The sequence below is a fragment of the Nymphalis io genome, chromosome 26 (assembly GCF_905147045.1).
Source record: "Nymphalis io chromosome 26, ilAglIoxx1.1, whole genome shotgun sequence".
NCBI classification, from domain to species: Eukaryota; Metazoa; Arthropoda; class Insecta; order Lepidoptera; family Nymphalidae; genus Nymphalis; species Nymphalis io.
The window spans coordinates 2,504,580-2,521,716 of record NC_065913.1 but is presented as its reverse complement, the minus strand read 5'-3'; the positions used below and the strand labels follow the sequence as shown (position 1 = coordinate 2,521,716).

The 17,137-nt window shown below is 33.8% G+C and overlaps 1 protein-coding gene across 1 annotated transcript; it reads left to right on the top strand.

The window, feature by feature from the left end:
* The first annotated feature begins 128 nt into the window (after positions 1-128).
* On the top strand, positions 129-16,946 carry LOC126778435 (CCAAT/enhancer-binding protein zeta). The gene is made up of 20 exons (XM_050501964.1): positions 129-373; positions 775-883; positions 1,366-1,466; positions 1,745-1,832; positions 3,509-3,682; positions 4,066-4,175; positions 4,647-4,792; positions 5,487-5,622; positions 7,950-8,152; positions 8,503-8,773; positions 9,044-9,224; positions 10,073-10,260; positions 11,085-11,220; positions 11,498-11,674; positions 12,721-12,805; positions 13,214-13,332; positions 13,817-13,978; positions 14,805-14,873; positions 15,375-15,458; positions 16,593-16,946. The coding sequence occupies exons 1-20, from the start codon at positions 215-217 to the stop codon at positions 16,904-16,906; spliced, it is 3,012 nt and encodes a 1,003-aa protein (XP_050357921.1). The 5' UTR covers positions 129-214; the 3' UTR covers positions 16,907-16,946.
* Positions 16,947-17,137: the final 191 nt, after the last annotated feature.

The following is a 17,137-nucleotide window of genomic DNA, read 5'->3' as shown; positions in this document are numbered from 1 at the left end:
CTTTAATATTTATTTAATTTTACATTTTTTAAATAGCTTAAATACGTAAGAATGTAGATCAGATATATTCTGACCATTTCAAAACATTACCAACTGTCAAACTGTGCGTCAACAATGTCATCTTTATAATAAGATGTAAGACCACATTTCACGTGCTTTTATTATTGTTACGATAAAATATTTAAAATTAGTAAGTGGTCATAAATATTATACAATGAAGCATAAAAGGTTTGAAGAAAACATATTAGTTGATGAGGCATATACAAACTACGGCAAAGTTGATAAAAATGCAGATGAAAAGAAAGGTTATGGAATTGCTAAACATTTTGCAGAAACATTAGAATATGCTGAAAAAAAGAAATGGTACCAACAGGTAAAAGTGTTAAATTCAAATGCTAAGTAATGAGATTTGAATTAACGAAACATTTTGTATATTTGATGACTACGTTTTTTCGACTTGTGACAATTTAATTTTATACATTTTATTAACATAAGAATTATTTACATTGGAGCCTTAAATATCTACAATTAAAAATTTAAAAATAATTACTGTACAAATCGCGACCGCGTGGATAGGTGGCTAGAATGTTTGCAGTATTTCCCCTTTGAAACATGACACTGCCCTCCTGTCACCATTAAAATGAGGTGTTATATTTTTAATGAAAGTTTTTGAACTATTACTCCAACGAAGTATTATATACCTTTAAGGCAAAATGTATATGGTTGTTTAATTCTGTAATGTTTCAAAACTATATGTATGACTGTTATTTTTAGTTGTCTGAAGAACCATCATCAAATAACAGTTTGCCGGATGAAAAGGTCGAAGAACTTAGAAAAGAAGCAAGTAGCGCTTTGCACGGAGATACATTAGCTTATGAAACAAGTAAGAATATTCTTAACTTGATCTGACAAATATTTTGTATGAACAAATGAATGAAACAAGTCAATGTGAATGTGATACAAGCCTGTTCAATATGAATATATTGGATTCAATTAATACTGATTTCTCCCCATATGTACATGTGTACTCTATATTTACTCAAATTATAAATTAATTGTTACTTGCGACGTCGAGACTAGTCTTAAGCAATCACTGTGAAGATCTTAGTAAGGAAGTTTTTGTACAATGACTTAGGCATACTGCATGATAGAGAGAACATACAAGATGTCTATGTGTGCTTGTCATATATTTAAAAAATACAACATATTTTATTGAAATTAAAAGTATTGCCAAATAGTAAGATTTTGTATAAAAAATAAGTGTTTTATTGTTCAAATTAGTAATTGACTGTAACATCATTTTTATTTTAACTCTGTTGACAGAATAATTGAAAAATGTAATATGATTCAAAATTTAATTTACAGAATCAAGCAGAAGTGGATCTTCTGATCAGCAATGGGCTCGCACTTTGCTCACAAAGGGTACAATAGGGGACAGGGTGGCTGCAGCTACTATATTAATACAGGTAATAATATCTACAACTACTAAACAAAATAACCCACCAACGACTTAAGTCTAAACCTTTTGATAAAACATACAATAAACACAAAAATAAAGTAAAATTAAATACCTTTTTAAGTAAATAAAAATGCCTTTTTGATGACAGGCTTTTATTAATTATGTTTACTAAATAATTCTATAGTTAGTATATAAGATGTTATTTTCTTCATTGACAAGTATAATAAATAAATATTCATATTGCTCATTAAATAGGTATGTATTAATAGAATTTGCTTATTTCAGGATAATCCAGTCCACAATTTGACAGCCTTAAGGAATCTTATAAATAATGTGAAGCCGGCTAAGAAGAAAGATGGCATTGTCATAATAGGTATGGGTATTTTATTATAGTTCCACGTTGGGAACCGGTGATAGCGCTTGACTATTCATAAGTACTTTTAAAAAACTTTTTGAAAAAAAAAAGATTTTGAATTATTATTATTTTCGTCTGATACAAAAAAAGTCATAAAAGATCTATCTAAGAAATTGGTCTACACTTCTGGTGACCCAAAAGCTGGCGCTTATTTAGCCCAACGGCTAGCGGTGCAGAGGCAATAGTGGCAGCATCTTGGATACAATGCACAGGACAATCTTTTAGATAGCATGTTTTTGCTATAAATTTGTAATGTGTATTTTGTTTTTTTATTTTTATTTTGTATATTATAAAAATATCTGTACATAATTCATAAAGCATTATATTATTATAATATTAATGATATAGCATTTATTAAAATCAGGACAAGTAACTTGATTAATAAAATTATCACCATTATATATGTAATTTATAAACAAATTAATGTATTGTTCATTTAATCTATATGTCTATCTTTATAATAAAAAATAGCTTATAATGTTACAGATGCACTAGTTTAGAATGGGTATAAATCCAAGGTTAGGTCAATGAGAAGCTAATGAGTTTTTCATAGTTCAGGGACTGGTCTGGATATCCAGTGACCTGCTACAGTGTTAGATTGCAGTCCCGTTTAATTATTAGACTAAGGTTATAGATAAAAGTGCACATATGTATTGTAACATACTAATCTTCATTGAGAAGGGTTGCCGTGGCTTATTTTGTCATGAGGACATTATAATAAAATTAAATTTCTATCAGATTATTTATTACAATGTTTGATATACTGTGAGAAAAACAAATATTTAGGCCTCATCTATACTAATATTATAAAGAGGTAAAGTTTGTCAGGTTGTAGGAGGTAATCTCTGGATCTACTGAACCAATTTTGTAAAATTCTTTTAGCAATAGAAAGCCACATTATTTGTGAGTATCATAGGCTATATATTAACCCAAAAAATTAAAAGATGTTTTCGTGGTAGTGGGATTTGCAAAGTAAGTTGGATAAAAAACAGTTGAAAATATATGATTGAGTTCTAGAGAAAAGTTCTGGAGCTTGATAATGCCTACAAAAAAGTCAGCGACAGCATATGTCTAACTTTTATATTTAAGTCACAAAAAGTTGTTTTTTATATTAAAAAATGATACGTTTATGTAATATGATAGTAGTAATTATGAACGATCTTGAATTCTTATCAAAATAAGTAAACTTATTGCCTCAAGTGTTTAAAACAAAAGGCTGTTTCCTTTTACTGCATATAATTTGGACGAATGGTTAAAGAGATAATACGACAAAGGTATGGAAAAGCCACTGAATTGTAATCTATTGAGTGATATTTCTATTAGACTGTTTTTTTCATATAAAACATGTCAATTTATTTAGAAATAAATTGCTTTATTATTTAGGAAATTTTATTTATATAAAATTCGTTTTTTAGTTTGTTTTTTGGTTGCATAGTTTAAGATATAATTCAACCAAATTAAAATTTAAGATTTTCCATCCAACGAAGTGGGCACGAGTCAGCTAGTTTTATATATAAAGTGTACCGTGTGTATTCTAAAGAGTTATTGACTATATTATTCCCTTTTTTTAGTCTCATTCTTAGGAAAATTTATATTTAGCAATTAGTGTATAATATTTCAATTTTTTTTTACAGATGCATTATCAGAACTACTAATCTCAGAATTGCTCATCCCGAATGTCAAGCTGCGAACTTTCACGCAGCATCCTTTAGATAAGATAGATGAGATGACATCCGGTAATAAGCAAGCAAGACGTAATGTATTGAAAATCTGGTACTTCGAAGATCAGCTTAAAGAGCTCTATGGAAGTAAGTCAGCAAAGTATTTACATTTTACACTCTCATCAAGGTAATTATCACCCATGACCACATGTGGCCTATACGACAGCCTGCTTCACATTAAATATAAAAATCAGCTCTAGCATCAATTAACATTAATTTTAAAGAATCTTACCTATATTTGTTTATTGATTGTCAGAAATCCACAACTAATATAGCAAAACATCTAAATTGCGACAAGTTCTGGAAAGAGCAAAGTGTGGGCTTGCAACATTTGTCACAATGCAACATCCCCATGGGATTTGCCGTTCCATCGGATTATGATTTTGAAAGAATAGAGAACTGAATCAGCCAAGAAGATATTATCTTATTCTTTTTGAGTGCATTAATAATACTTATCAATACTATTTCAGCATACGTAGAGGCGTTGAATAAGTTTGCACACGACTCAGTGGAAGCAAATAAAGAGAAAGCTGTCAGCGCTATGTCCTATCTTTTAATGCATCACCCGGAAAGAGAAAAGGTACAATAAAATATATTTTATATTAAATATAAGACTTACAATCTTACATGACAATATAAGGGCTTCTCTTTGCATACTTGTTATTGTATTTATTTATTAGTTATACATTTTTTTAACATTTCATATGATTGTATATGTGCAAATATGGCAACCAAATTTTAACCAAGTTTTACTAAACCAATGTCGCCAGAATTATCTACTCTTGAATCTTAATTGTATTTTTAAATACTAAATTTTGTTTATAAATGTATTATAATTTAAAAGCTATATTTTTTATTTTTGTCAATTGCAAATAACTGAAAACAACCACTATTTAATATATAAATGGGTATGTTAATATTAATATACTTCAAAACCCAACACTATGTGACCAATCATCATAAAAATTGTTACTTACAGGTATTTTTTTCATGAATAACGAGAGAGAATATAAAAGCAATATTCTATTAATTGAATGTATGATATTTTCAGATGTTACTCATGAATATAATAAACAAACTTGGTGATCCCAATCAAGGAGTGGCATCGAAAGTGATCTACCACCTGTGCCAGCTGCTGTACAATCATCCGAATATGAAGAGTGTTGTCTTAGTTGAAATTGAAAAAATGTTATTCAGGTAATTTACAATTATTATCTGTGTGAATTAAATATAATAATAATAATTAAATCAGTGAGCATGTATCAAGTATACCACAGTTGACCTATAGCCTAATGATTAGAAAATGTTAATGTTAACCGAATATTGTGGGCGAGTAAAATGGGTTAAGTATGACTAAATTTTAGTTTACAAGTATATAACAATAAGCTCATGTTTAATGTCATAATAGTAGATAAATTAAGTGTTTTGTTGATTGGTGTGATTATTAATTTGACAGGTACACAAATTAACATACTACTGAATCATGTCTAATAACTAATCTATATATATATATATTTTTTTTTTTATAGAATAGGAAGGTGGACGAGTATATGGGCCACCTGATGGTAAGTGGTCACCAAACGCCCTTAGACATTAGCATTGTAAGAAATGTCAACCATCGCTTATAGCCAATGCGCCACCAACCTTGGGAACTAAGATTTTATGTCCCTTGTGCCTGTAATTACACTGGCTCACTCAACCTTCAAACCGGAACACGACAATATCAAGTATTGCTGTTTTGCGGTAGAATATCTGATGAGTGGGTGGTACCTACCCAGACGAGCTTGCACAAAGCCCTACCACCAGTGAAATGTCTATAGACTGTCTATAGAGTTTCACTTGTATATTAAATAGTTGAATTTATAAATGATGTCATTTTGTTTTGTTTCAGAACAAACATATCTCCCCGGGCTCAGTATTACGGTGTATGTTTCTTAAACCAATTCTTCCTCGGCAAAGACGATAGCAAAATAGCTGAAAATTTGATAAGGATATATTTTTCGTTTTTCAAAGCTTCGATTAAGAAGGTTAGTTTAATATTAAATTTATTGTATAATTACAATAGTAATATTGTTTTTTTTTATGTTTTTTTTTTCTGATAAAACAGAAAATTTATTAAATGAATTTATTTTCTTCAACACCCGGAGTCCATCTTTAGTCAAGCACTACAATTGTTTACTTAGTTATACTTGGTGTATAGTTTTACTCGGCTCAGTGCAAGCCCGTCTATAGTCTATTCCAATGAAAGTAGGAAACAATAAAAACAAACCGTAATTCTAAATATTCCAAGTGATTTCCTTATAACTCCGCTATAACATGCACTATAAATAGTTCTTGATTAATATATCTTTATTTGTAATACAGCAATATTTCACTTAACTACTTAAATCCACTTTAATTTTACTTTCAAAGTTCCGAAAACAGTTTCGCCGATATTAGTGACGCCATTTTTCGATATACTGACAATTATTATTTAGGTCTCGACCAAGGACGTTCGCTAAACGAATGGAGAAAGAATGAATTTATACAGATAAAATATACTTTATTTTAGTTTTGTCACAAATTTTAGATTTTCTAAAATAGATACTTGTTTATTAATTTGTATACAATATGGAATATGATATATTTGTAAAAAATATAGAAAGTTAACTAACGTTCGATAATTATGTTATTATTATATATAGTAAGGTAGGTAACGAAAAAAAATTTAAAAGAATTATTAAATTTTAAAGAAATAAAGTGTAGTAGTGTGTAGTGTAGGACACCTGTGACAACATGAGCCGACGATTTAAAAAAGGTGGCAGGTTCGGGATGGAATCGGACTGCCCAAGATTAGGATGGTTGGCGTTCTATGGGGGAGGCTTTCGTCCAGCAGTGGACGGCAAAAGGCTGAAAAAAAAAAGAAATAAAAATTTTAAAATCTCAAACTATACATTAGTTTTATGGATACCAATAATAAATGTATAGTTTTGAAAATAATACAAAAGTAAAACATTCGTCTCTGATCTTTCGTATCATGTGCACGGGTGATTATCGGAATTATCAAAAGTTTTTTTTACGACCTGACTTTGTTTAGACGGACTGTGATTGAAACGGATTTTGTATTTACGGCCCTTTGCTTTTGCCAACTGACTTTTGTTTTGCCTTCAACACGGACTAAACTTAGTGAACATTATTATTTCAATTTAAAATTTAAGTTAAGTTGTTAATTTTAATTACATATGCGATAGATTTTTCAAAAATTTGAATGCTAATGAATTTGTTTTAATCTTGTTTAATTAAAGTTTATAGTCATTTTGGATAAAATATAAAATAAGAGTTTTCTTTGAAAGATATTCAAAATATCTTTCTTTAATTGAAGTCTTAGTATTATAAAATACGTCACATAAGATTTTTTGAAAATTATACTTTATTATTATAACATAAATTAATGTTTCTTTTTATTTATATTGGGAATATAATCTAGATTGAAAAGAAAATAAAATCTATTCATATTAATAAAATTGAGTGTTTTTTTGATTAAAAATAACTACTGACTCTTTATAAGCTAATAAGTGCATTGTAATAAAAGAGGACGAACAAATTAAAAAAATTTGATGGAATCCTTGATACGACGTTTGACCCTACAAGATTTATCATAAATGTTGGGAGCTTAGAAACTGATTCTAATTTTTGTTTAATAAATGTTTTAATTTTTATTTTACCTGCAATCCATATAACATGTAACAGCCTGTGCATATCCCACTGCTTGGCTAGGGCCTCCTCTCCCTTTTTGAGGAGAAGGTTTGGAGCTTATTCCACCACGCTGCTCCAATGCGGGTTGGTGGAATACACATGTGGCAGAATTTCAGTGAAATTAGATACATGCAGGTTTCCTCACGATGTTTTCCTTCACCGTCAAGCACGAGATGAATTATTATAAACACAAATTAAGCACATGAAAATACAGTGGTGCTTGCCCGGGTTTGAACCCAATATCATCGGTTAAGATTCACGCGTTCTTACTACTGGGTCATCTCGGCTCAACATTACATATTATATCTATTAAAAATTTTATAAAATTACGCTTAAAACGAATAAAATATATCGTTCCATACTTTATCATTCATTCATTAACCCACTAATTCAATAATTTTCCCTCCCTAGTCTAACTCAAATGTCATGTCAATTCAAGGTCAAAGTTGTCTATTTACTTTCTTTCCTACTTCCATTGGAATAGGTAAATACCACCCACTCGTCAGATATTCTACCGCCGAACGGCAATATTCAGTATCGTTGTGTTCCGGTTTTCCGGCACAGGGGACATGGCATCCTCGTTCCCAAGGTCGGCACGGCTAACACTCGTCACGTACAGGGCGACATCGACTCGCGGCTGATGTCGGCCATCCTGTCGGGCGTGAAGCGCGCGTACCCGTTCGCGGACCGCGAGCGGCTGTCGGCGGGCGCGCACGCGGACGCCGTGCACCGCGTGGTGCACCTGGCCGGCTTCGGCGTCGCCATACACGCGCTGGCGCTGCTGCACCTCACCAGCGACCACAGCCGCGCCGCCGCCGACAGGTAACTACTCCCCCTGGCACGTCGGCACGAGCGGGAGGGATTAGCAAACTCTGCTATTATATCGCACACTTTAAACAGTTTTTGATTGATGTATATTTTCCGAGTTCATTCAAAATTTTGCGAAATCCATAATTCTATATATAATTATAATTAAAAATAATTAAAATTCTAGATCGAAGTTGTTTGTATTGAAATAATAAATAAAGAACGAACAAAAATGATTATTTGTCGTTAAAATTAATAAAACGTAATATACATAGGTATTTTTATATAAAAGTTTTAATTTGCCCCCTGCAGTGTAAATTAAGAAAATTTAAAATAAAATTCTAAATAATACAAATTCATTGCAGATACTACACCGCCCTCTACCGCAAATTGACCAACGCAGATATTTTCAACACGACGCACTCCGCTCTATTGTTCTCGCTCATATACAAGTCGCTGAAGCAGGATACCAACATCGAGCGCGTGACGTCGTTCATCAAGCGACTGCTGCAGCTGTGTTGCTACATGACTCCCGCACAGGCTTGTGGGATGCTGTTTTTGATATCACAAGTCTTAAAGAATAAAGAGAAGAAAGACGCTATCAAGTTGGTTTGGAGTAAGAGGGAGATAAAAGATGTAAGACATACATATATATATATATATAGTCCAATATTTTGATAATAAAGTCGATTTTTAATAACAGATATCACTAGATCAATTTGACGAAACCCAATTATAAAATTGCCACTCGAAATAAATATATTTTAAGCAAAGATGCAAATTGACAAAAGAATTTAAAGTAGGTTAAAATGAACTTCATAGATTTGTTTATATAATGACTTTGTTAGTTTCGAAGTTAGTGCATTTTTTTTTTAAATATTTAATTTAGATAAATATATATTTTAGGAAATAAAAGAGGAGACCAATGGCGACCTAGAAGACTCGAAAGAAGACGCAGAGGATGCAGTGACAGACATCAACGGTACATTAGATGAGATACTAGAAGAGAGAGAAAAGTTAGAAGAAGAGAAAGTAGAACAGAAGAAAATTGATCTTTTGAAAGGAGATAAGAAAGATCTATTAATGGGTAAGTATTTTACAATAAATATAAAACTTATCGCGGATTCTTTTATCTGAGGCGACCTTGTACTATGCTCACAAGTCAGGCAAGCCATTACAGACAAAACTTAAGGTTATTTATGGAAAGGTCATTTTATCTTAGCCTGAAATTATCATGATAATACATTTTAACGAGTTAAATACCCTTCAAGATTGGATAAACCAATGGGAATCTGTGTTGATTAGCAGCCTTTTCACGCGCCAATAATAAGAGCTCCCCGGTTATTGACCATTGTGGGTGCCAAGGGTGATGACGAAATAACAAAAGTTTGGGTAAAGAGGTGGAGGGGTCTTCTGTCCTGAAAGAGTCTTACTAACTCCTCGTTCACCTCATTAATTCTGTCATCCAACAAGATAGGCTTAAGTTTTTTCGAGATAAGTGATATAACATTTAGTGTTTTTAATATTACAATTGGGTTGCGATTTGAAAAACTTTGAGAACTACTGTTGTACAATATAATTATAATGTATATGGATTTTTTCCAAAAAAAAAATTTTTTTATAATTCATCTCGTGCTTGACGTTGAAGGAAAACATCGTGAGGAAACCTGCATGTGACTAATTTCATTGAAATTCTGCTACGTGTGTATTCTACCCGCATTGGAGGAGCGTGGTGGAATAAGCTCCAAATCCTCTCCTCAAAATGGAGAAGAGGCCTTAGCCCAGCAGTGGGACATTAACAGGCTATTACTTAACTTAACTTTATGATTTTTTTTATATCAGTCCGTGAATCGAGATATATTTTAGACTATATATAAAATCTCGTGTACACATATATGTAATTTAGAAATAAATCGTTTGCTTTTGTATTTCAAGATGACGACGAAGAAGAAACATACGTTGATTTGAAAATCGATGACCAGGGCAACATAAAGCCTAAGAAGCGTCGCTCGGCCGCCGTCGCCGGCTGGTATCACGCCAAGGTCAAGCCCGACGAGCAGGATCAGGAGGAGAAGGAGGTCACAGCCAAGATACAGTTTAAGAAGACCATCAACATGGAAAAGGTAGGAGTTTTTTTATCACTAGTGTAAATGAAAAAGTATCTTATATATATGTAGTTATGTATCAAATAATTTGATAGGAGAGTATAAAGGATTCATTCGTGTATTTTTAGTTCAATATTTGTTTTTGTCATTCATTCTTAAATAAATTGTAATTGATACCACCCGGTGGTAGGACTTTGTTCAAGCCACCAATGGTACCCATTCATCATATAGCCTACTGCCAAACATAAATTATTTGTGTTCGGTGTGATAATATACCACATATTAATTGTGTAATATGTTAAATAGCGTTGGTGACCATTCACCATCAGGTGGCCCATTTACTACCCTTTTTTTAACGCTGGAAAAACGCGTTTCGCGTTTCCCCACGGGAACAGTGGGGGTGTATGTGGGGCTAGCCGGTGTCTGAGGCGCCGAGTGCGCCCCGAACATCGGGATACCCACTAAAAAACTAGCGGTACCCTTTCCGTCTTAACGAGGAGCGCCACGGGATCGCTTTCGCATGCTGCCGTGACGCTCTGACGGCCGGCCCGCTTATGCGGGCCTCCATTCTCTAGGGAGAGATCCCAGGGTACTGTGAATCCCCCTAGTGTCGCCGGCACCTATGGTGGCGGGGGGAGAAGGTGCGCATAGCACCTTTTTCTTCTCCCCGGTAGCCCACTTACTAGCACTAACTAGGCAGTAATAATCATTTTAAATAAAAATATGTCTACTGATATCTATTCGTTCGAGAGACCTATTCCAAAATGGATTGACTCTTATCAACAAGTGTGTAACAAGCTTACGATACTAAAACATGCTTGTGTTTCGTAATTTATTTGCAGGTTATAACAGAATACAATCCCTTCGCCCGCAACCCCGCTTTCTCCGGAGCTCAGTGTTCAGCGTATCTAGAGCTGTTGCCACTCGCAAAGCACTACCACCCAAGCGTCAAGCTGTTTGCAGAGAAGTTGATAAATGGTGAAATTTTTCGAAATCTAATTACTATTTGTAATAATATAATAATTAAAAAAAAATCGTCAAAAACCTTGAAAACATACTTTGAACCGATCTGATATTTTTGATGGCGATGACGCTAATGGCGGCCAATTATTGTTCAGTATATAATCCGATTATTAAATATAACAATTGATAAATCCTAGCCTATGAAATTAAATATTTGCACGTAAAAGTTAATCGCTTTATTGTAGGGTTAAGTGTATGTTAAATTAAAAAAAAAAACCTTATTATTTCTCAGATCAAATTATACAGTACAGCGGTGATCCCCTCAAGGATTTTGCTGGTATACGGTTTTTGGATCGATTCGTGTTCAAGAATCCGAAGAAACGAACGGACAGACAAGAGGAGGGTGACGTTAAGAAGATCAAAGGATCCCATCCGAAGTTTGCTGTGAGGAAGAATTATACGGCCAAAGGTATTCAAATATTAACCCATATGAGCCCAGATCTCTTTGTTACATATTGCTTATTAATAAAATGAAACTAAGTCTGTTATACTTTGTTGCTTTCGCCCTTGTTTAAGGGTTAATGCAAAGTTAATGTAACTTTTGACATTATATCCAAAGATTCAGCATTGCTTTTCTTTTTGTTGTTTTAACTTTGATTTATTGTTTTAAATTTCATCAAAATCGGTTCAGTGTTCCAACCCTGAAAGTGTAACAGGCAGTTACTTTCGCATTTATTATATTTGTATAGATTGTGGCTTCCACGAACTATTGAGGCTTCTGTTGGATTTTCTGAATAAATAAATATAATAATGTCCCTCCAGACCGATTTCGGCCACGGCGGCCAATCTCAAGAGAGATTAGCCGACCACGCAGGAGATATTATAGTGTACAAGTGTGTGCGCAAACACAGGTGCACTCTCTATTCCCTAACTCTCATAATCCGATGGGACGGCAATCCGATACGACCGGAAAGACTTCAGGCACAGGACCAACGGCTTTATGTGCTTTCCGAGGCACAGGAGTGTACACACTTCCAACTTCCAGACTCCGGGCTGCTACTGAGAATTTTCTGACTAAAAAATCCGATAACTGTTTATTGGCCCGACCTGGGAATTGAACCCAAGACCTACGGGTCTGCGGCCTTACAAGCCACTAGACCAACGAGGCAAATGAATATAATACATAATATACTTTTTCAATGTAAAGTTTTTAATATTTTAATTTTGTTTGTTGACGAGCCGGTTGGCGTGGTTGGTAGATACTTGCCTTTCACGCCGAAGGTTGTGGGTTCGATTCCCACGCAGGACAGACATTTGTGTACATGAACATGTCTGTTTGTCCTGAGTCTGGGTGTAATTATCTATATAAGCATGTATTTACAAAAGAAAAGTAGTATATGTAGTATATCAGTTGTCTGGTTTCCATAGCACAAGCTCTGTACAAGCTTAATCTGGAATCAGATGGTCGTGTGTGAATAATGTCCCAGGATATTTATTATTATTATTTGTTTACAGGCCTTAAAAGTATTCCAGTAAACTCATCGACATATTTGAACGAAGACGTTAAAAAGATACCCGTGGATGAGAAATTCCTATACGAGTAAGTTTTTTTTTATACTTTATCTGACATTCTTTATTATTAAAATTGTATTTCGCTGCGACTTATATATAAATAATGACATATATAACTCTTATAGTTAATTAACATTTCACATAGCAATTCCGCTTCACCGTGATTTATTTGTCTAATCTCAAAATACCATATTTAATTATTTTGATGCAAAATTGAAATAAATCGCGTTATATCTTAAAATACGAAACAAAAGTCTTCCGTCTCATATAATTAATTACTGACATAATAATTATACGTTTTTATATACGTACGTATAGATAACTCATATTCAAAGAAACATAAAATCGATTGTCTTTGAAAAAAAATGATATAGAAGTTGACTAACTTTTTTTGTTTTTTTAATAAATTGTCAAATACAAAGCTATATTTCCGTAGTTTTCTACAAAAACGCCGCGAAGTAAACGCGTCGGACGATGAAGACAGCGACACGGACTCCGTCACCAGCGAGGACTTCGAGAAATACTTGGACACCGTGACTGGATCCAAGGCACAGGGTATGCAATACATGTACATACATATATCACAACTCAAACATTAAATATAATAATAATAATATCCTGGGACATTTTTCACACACGGCCATCTGATCCCAAATTAAGCTTGTACAGAGCTTGTGCTATGGAAACCAGACAACTGATATAATACATATACTATTTTTCTTTTGTAAATACATGCTTATATAGATAATTACACCCACACTCAGGACAAACAGACATGTTCATGCAGACAAATATCTGTCCTGGGTGGGAATCGAACCCACAACCTTCTGCGTGAAAAGCAAGCATCCACCAACCACGCCAACCGGCTCGTCAAATATATATATATTTAGCAAGGACGACAAGTAATTAATGAGCTACCTTATTGATAGATAGATTTTTTCCTTTAATAAAATGATCTTTTGTCATACGCAGAATATTACGACAGTAATAAACAGACTTACAAGAGAATTTATTTATTTAAAGTGCGTATCGCTTTCAGAATCAGATGAAGAATTGGATTACTTAGCGGAAATGGAAGCAGCGAAACGGAAACGTCCCAAGAAAGGTGTACAACGAAGCGATGACGAACTCGGCGCTGATGATGATGATGATGGCGACGACGCGGATGATGATATAGGAGACGATGGGGGAGATGACGAAGGTACGATTTATTTAAGAACTACTTTTATTAAATTGAAGTGGCAGCGGGCGGGGAACATCGCTCGCAGAACGGCCGCTGGGGCAGAAAGGTTCTCGAGTTGCGACCAGGAAACGGAAGACGCAACGTGGGCCGCTACAAGGTGGACGACATAAAAAGAGTCGCGGGAAGCCGTTGGATGCGCGCAGCGCAAGACCGGCCAACGTGGAAATCCTTGGGGAAGCCTTTGTCCAGCAGTGGATGTCTTTCGGATGACATGATGATGACTTTTATTATGTTTATATTAATCTATCCTTATGATTTTCATATATTTTGAATAATGTAAAAAAATGACATCTCATAATCTTGTATAGAAATAAATTTTCAACTGGCTCCTTGCAAGCACTTTTGAATCGTCATTTTACAAGATTTAATTTAATTGTCAAACTACCACCGGTTCAGAATGAAGCTACTCTTATTACAAATGATATTCGAGAAATACTATTTACACGCTTATATATATATATATATATATATTCATATTATATATAAATATTTTATTAATTTTATTTTTCTATTTGTAATTATCGATGCTTGTTTTGATAATTATTTATATCTGTGCAAGATATCTCTTCAAATAACAGTTAATTACGCGATTATTTTTATAATTTCTTTTGTGTCCATTGTAAAATATTTTTATATTTTTTTATAAAAATAGTTTCATTAGTAGGAGATACAGAGCCCTATCGGTGGTTGAAGTTTAAAACTAAAGATTTTCCTATACATTATTTTTATAGTATATAGGAAAATCCTTGGGTTATTTTTATTACATAGCATTTTATAATTTTAGATGGCAGCGACGGTGATTTGGATCTATCAGGTGATGAAGATGAACCAGCGTTGTCAGGCGATGAAGACGGTAGATATTTATTTTGTACTAGCATTCGCCCGCCTATGTCCTCGCTTAAGGTTCAAGCTTGCTTCATATAAAAATTCATAAAAATCGGTTTAGTGATTTAGCCGCGAAAGTAAAACTGACTGAGTTACATTCGCATTTATCAAAAATCGATCAAGTGAACATAATAAAAAAAAATAAGAAAAATAATCTATGACTCATGTCTTTTTTTTAGGAAATTGGTAGGCAGATTGGCAAATAAGCTACCTGATGGTAAGTTGTCACCACCGCCCATAGAGATTAACTATGTAAGAAATAATAATCCGTACATCTCCAAAGCATCACCGACTGTGGGAACTAAGATGTTATATCCCTTGTGCCTGCAGTTACACTTGCCTATACACCATTCAAACCGAAGAACAATACTAAATATTACTGCTTGGCGGCAGAACATTTAACAAGTGGATGGTACCACCAAGTAAACCTATCATTTTTACGAAAAATTATAATATATCCTTGTTGCAGAGTTATTCCTCGAAGACAGTGAAGATGAAGACCACGTTGATGTTCCCGGTAAAAAATCGGCTAAGAATAAATTGAAGATAAAAGGTTAGAAATTATCAGAATCCAATCTCATTGGAAGAACACGTACATTCTGCTTTAAGAACTCCGTCTCTGTCTTACTTATGCAGTTTTTAATATAATCACGACACACTATACAAAACAGTTGCAGTACATGTACACCGAGACAAAACAGTCGCAGTACATGTACACCGAGACAAAACAGTCGCAGTACATGCACACCGAGACAAAACAGTCGCAGTACATGCACACCGAGACAAAACAGTTGCAGTACATGTACACCGAGACAAAACAGTTGCAGTACATGCACACCGAGACAAAACAGTTGCAGTACATGCACACCGAGACAAAACAGTCGCAGTACATGCACACCGAGACAAAACAGTCGCAGTACATGTACACCGAGACAAAACAGTTGCAGTACATGTACACCGAGACAAAACAGTTGCAGTACATGCACACCGAGACAAAACAGTTGCAGTACATGTACACCGAGACAAAACAGTTGCAGTACATGCACACCGAGACAAAACAGTTGCAGTACATGCACACCGAGACAAAACAGTTGCAGTACATGCACACCGAGACAAAACAGTCGCAGTACATGTACACCGAGACAAAACAGTTGCAGTACATGCACACCGAGACAAAACAGTCGCAGTACATGTACACCGAGACAAAACAGTTGCAGTAACATTAGTAGAACAAAAATTACTGGCGGCGTTATCGCTAAAATACGATCTTCTCGAATATTTAAATAGTTTAGCCGAGATGGCCCAGTGGTTAGAACGCGTGATTCTTAACCGATGATCGTGGGTTCAAACCCGGGAAGGCACCACTGAATTTTCATTTGCTTAATTTGTGTTTATAATTCATCTCGTTTTTGACGGTGAAGGAAAACATCGTGAGGAAACATGCGTGTGTCTAATTCACTGAAATTCTGCCAGCGTGGTGGAATAAGTTTAATATTTAAATAAATAAATAATATGTAAAAAAAAATTAAAATAAAATTAATAGTCACTGTACAAATCAAGCCGTAAACATTTTATACCAAAGAACCTATTGCTATAGTTAATGTAATGTAATGATTCCAATAAGTATTTATACTTATTGGAATCATTACTTTTATATTATATACTTATTTTATTTATATTGTCGTAGGTAATGACGATCTCGGTTCACTATTCGCCTCAGCCGAAGAGTTCTCAACACTTCTAGAAGAAACCGCAACAAATAAGAAACAAGGATCAAGTCAAGCAGTATCGAACACGGACAATTCGAGCAAGAAACAATTAGCCTGGGAAGAGAACCGAGACAAATGGATCAAAGGCTATAATAAGAAAATTCTAGGCCACAAGGGAAAAAATAGAAAATTCAATAAAAATTCCAATAAGATGGCGGACAAGAAAAAAGGCGGGAAAAGAAAAGGCGGCAACGTTGATGCCACCGGTGTTAAGAAGAGAAAAATTAAATAATATCATCAACTGTACGTTTATTACAATAAATGATAAAATATGAAAACGGTTATTTTATTTAGACAACAATTTTTATGATATGTAAGATATTTTAAAAATAAAAAAATAAAAATAAAGCTAGAGTAACACGTAAAATATGGATATAAACAAAAAAGTACTCGATAAAATAGTATTAAAATGTGTTATGGTATTTATTTTTCATAGTGAAAGTTAATATTTTGCAAAAACAGG